Raw genomic sequence first — 3770 nt, forward strand, 5'->3', positions numbered from 1 at the left:
CAAAAAAAAAATTATATACTTGTTCTAGTTATAATTGGTATAAAATATATTTTTTTAAATTGTAAATGATGACATTTTTAGGGTTTTGGAAGCATAGATCATCTCATTTTCTAGTACCATTCTCCAATTTTCATCTTTAGCCATCCTCCATTACCTCCAAAGGTAGCAACAAGTCTTGTCAATGTATGCCTTCTCTAAGCCAACGTTGTCGTAGGTGATTGGAGATGTTATCGTCAGTGTGTTACACTATTGTCATTGTGGGATTATTAGGGACATCGTTGCAGGGAGTAACTCCTCTTTAATATTCTATGTTTAGGTTCAAAGAACCTCCAATCATGACCACACATTATTTTCTTTCATCGGCGCCGCCTTGGAGACGTCGCCATTAACGACACATGACACTCTTTAGTTATTTTCTCTCAAGCACTCAAAAGGGAGTTGAGACTCGATTCTTTTCTCTTGAACATCGGAAAAGGACGAGATAAGGATTTCAATTTGTTTTCCTTTGAACATTATTATTTTAGTACATAATTTTTTTAACCTCTAAAAATTGGAAAGTATGTGCGCAAACAACAATAAGAAACATCTATAGTTATTAATGATAGTGACTATGAGAGTTGTGACTAATATAAAAAGTAAAAGTAACAACTTTTTATATTACTTAAATATATACTTATTGTTGTACCTAATAATACTTTTTTTAATTGAGATGAAAAATCATTTCTAAAGAAAAAATTGACAAAATATGAAGTGTTATTTGAAAATATTTTATAATGAATATATTTCAATGGATATCAATCATAACATTAGAACATTATTTCATAGTATGACCTACATATTTATATATTTATATAAGTAGACGCATTTAACAAGTTCAATAGTAACACAGCTACAACAAAAACACAATGAAATAAAAAGTACAACAAAATCACAATAACATTTAACAAGTTCAATAGTATGGCCTACATATTTATATATGTAGACTTTAATAACATTTAACAAGTTCAATAGTAACGCAACTACAACAAAAACACAATGAAATAAAAGTATAAGAAAAATCACAATGACATTTTGAGATGTGCAAACTTTTGCGGATATATATCCTAAAAATTGCACAACTCATCGAAAGAAAAAGACACAAAAAACTAAAAGGATTTTCAAAACGCATGGAACATTGGTGTTATTTCCAACTTTACTTTCATTGTAAAGTCCTGTTGTTTGATGTGTTTGCGTGCACAAAAACCACTAAGCAATACGATATTGATCGAGAACTTCAGCATTTCTCTTTCCTGTGACGATTCTGAACTCCCTTAAATCTTCATACTTAAATGGTCGATAACGTGGACCACCGCTAAGTTCCGCCAACTTTGGATGAGCTTCAACAATACCATCCCTTGCTGCTAACATAAATACACCAAACGAATAACGAGTACATGTTTCCTTGCAGATTACACGATGCCTGGCATTCCAAAATTTTTCATTGCTCCAAACCTGTCAGAAAAACGTATATTTATATTGGAAAATATCTTTTTAACAACTTTTTTACAACAACCCATGTAGTAGTTTCTGAGTGATTCGTTTTAAATTTACAGATCAATAAAACAGTGACACATAGTCTGTTATCAAAAAAATGTTGTTAAAATATTATGATCCATTTCTATTTTCAAGATTATGCACATAGTACACAAACATTAATGTAATTCAACAGAAACAAAATATAAACTTGTTAATCTGTGCTCACATGTCCAACATCTCCAACAATGCAGAGGAAGGAGCCTGATTTGGGAGTCACTTTTTTTAATAAGCCAGAATCATCCAACAGCTCAAGACCAGTAACAGTTTCATCGTCTTGAAGTAGAGTGATAAATCCTGTATCTGAGTGCAACATTATTCCCATTTCACCTACATTTTCAGGGCTGAAATTGTATTTAATAGTTCTTAAAAGGAAAGGCCAGTCCTTGAAATCAACATCCACTATACCCAAACACTTGGCCATCTTTTGTGCTATAGTTGATGCCAAGTCATGAATTGCTTTCCCATACGTCTTTACTATTTTCCTGTCATAACAGATCCACATTATTTAAATTCAAATAATGTAAATCTCATCAGAGGCAAAAAATATCTGTTACAATGAGGTCAGAGATTTGAAGCTCCAAAGTTTTGCGTTTACATTATACGTAGTAAATGTGAGTTGAAGCTTTTGCAATGGCTGGTATGGATTACATGGAGAATAACAATCAGTTAATTAGTTTGATAAATGAGGTGAGATAAAGAGAGAGGTTGAAGAAAGGAACCTGTAATGGGGTGGTAAATCCACCTGAGAAAAGAAATCTTCAAGTGCCTGTGGTGATTTATGATAGTCATATATTCCCATGGCCTCATATAGAGGACTTGATGGAAACGGTGGAATATAACCACTATCAGGAATTATCGATTTGTTGCGCATTTTTATCTCTAAAGGAAGATCATGCCAGAATTTCACAGCTGATTTCATCTCTTTCATGAGTGTGTCTGGAATAGGGTGGTTTATCACCCTGAAAATACCACATTTCTCACATGCTTCTCTTAGCTTCTTCCATTCCTCTCCCTCTGAAAGCTTCTGAAAATCCACCACAGGAACATTAGCCTCCATCTCTTGCTCTTTCACTTTCTTCTTCTTCTTGATCTTTACCTTCGATATCACTCTCAGTTTTTCAGAGCGGAGGAATTAGTTAACTCACTAATATATACTGACGAACGAGCCTTGCCTCGGTAAAAGTATGTTCTTATTGTTAAGGCTTTGTAAATTTCAAGACATATATTGCACCCTAATGTAAATTTAATAATTCACTTAAATTTAAATTTTTAAAAAATAATATGATGATTAGGAATGTTATCTAATATGTAATAGAAAAATTCATTCCTTACATGTTATTTGTTATATATTCATTTAAAATTTTTTAAAACTATAGACATTTATCAATATTTAAAAAAACATATTTTGTAAATTTTTAAAATATAATCTAAATTAAATTAAAAAATATAAAATATAATATAAATTAAATTAAATTAAATTAAATATAAATTAAAATTTAATTTTAATTAAATTTAACTTAAAAAATATAAATTAATTTTAATTTTAATTTAATTTAATTTAATAAAATATAAACTAAATTTTAATTTTAATTTTTTATAAATAATAAATAATGATAAATACAGATGCTATAATATTGACTTAATTATAAATTAAAATTTAATTTTAATAAAATTTAACTTAAAAATATAAATGAATTTTAATTTTAATTATATTTTATCTAATAAATATAAATTAAATTTTAATTTTAATTTTTTATAAATAACAAAGTGATAGATAAAGATAGTATAATACTCATGTCTAATTTAATTATAAACTAATATTAAAGTATTTATTATTATTCATGAATAATAAATATTCATAAATACTAATTATATATTGAAAATTTTATCTATGAATAATCACAAAAATAAATAAATAATTATAATTATATATATATATATATATATATATATATATATATATATATATATATATATATATATATATTTGTCTTGGTTCTAATAATAGATACAGATTCAGCTGTGAGTTAGGATTGCAAGTTATAAGTGTAGGACGGTGTCTTTGGAAAGAATCGACATAATAAAGTAAGTTAGATATTGTGGCCCTACTTGTATCTGTTGCACAGTGTGCTGATTGGGTTTTTCTTTGTAAATGATTCCGACAAAACCTGTTATGAATGAAAAGTACTATATTG

The 3770-nt window shown here is 28.2% G+C and overlaps 1 protein-coding gene across 2 annotated transcripts; it reads right to left on the reverse strand.

The window, feature by feature from the left end:
* Positions 1 to 1220: 1220 nt before the first annotated feature.
* On the reverse strand, positions 1221 to 2660 carry LOC148200195 (2-oxoglutarate-dependent dioxygenase DAO-like). Of its 2 annotated transcripts, XM_088114347.1 has the most exons (4): positions 2295 to 2660; positions 1981 to 2057; positions 1742 to 1902; positions 1221 to 1491 (listed from the first exon to the last, which is right to left on the reverse strand). In XM_088114347.1, the coding sequence occupies exons 1-4, from the start codon at positions 2630 to 2632 to the stop codon at positions 1246 to 1248; spliced, it is 822 nt and encodes a 273-aa protein (XP_087970473.1). In that variant the 5' UTR covers positions 2633 to 2660; the 3' UTR covers positions 1221 to 1245. The 2 variants fall into 2 exon arrangements, with proteins under 2 accessions (XP_087970473.1, XP_087970472.1); XM_088114346.1 differs by having other exon boundaries at positions 1222 to 1491; positions 1742 to 2057.
* Positions 2661 to 3770: the final 1110 nt, after the last annotated feature.

Source organism: Vigna umbellata, chromosome 4, assembly GCF_029865625.1.
Source record: "Vigna umbellata cultivar VRB3 chromosome 4, Vumbellata_1.0, whole genome shotgun sequence".
NCBI lineage: Eukaryota > Viridiplantae > Streptophyta > Magnoliopsida > Fabales > Fabaceae > Vigna > Vigna umbellata.

Excerpts from the sequence above, each read along its gene's own strand:
- LOC148200195 (XM_088114346.1), bottom strand. The coding sequence starts at position 2,632 with ATGGAGGCTAATGTTCCTGTGGTGGATTTTCAGAAGCTTTCAGAGGGA. Across the intron at positions 2,058-2,294 it reads GATTTACCACCCCATTACAG|GAAAATAGTAAAGACGTATG; the intron begins GTTCCTTTCTTC and ends CTGTTATGACAG. Across the intron at positions 1,492-1,741 it reads TTGTTGGAGATGTTGGACAT|GTTTGGAGCAATGAAAAATT; the intron begins GTGAGCACAGAT and ends TTTTTCTGACAG.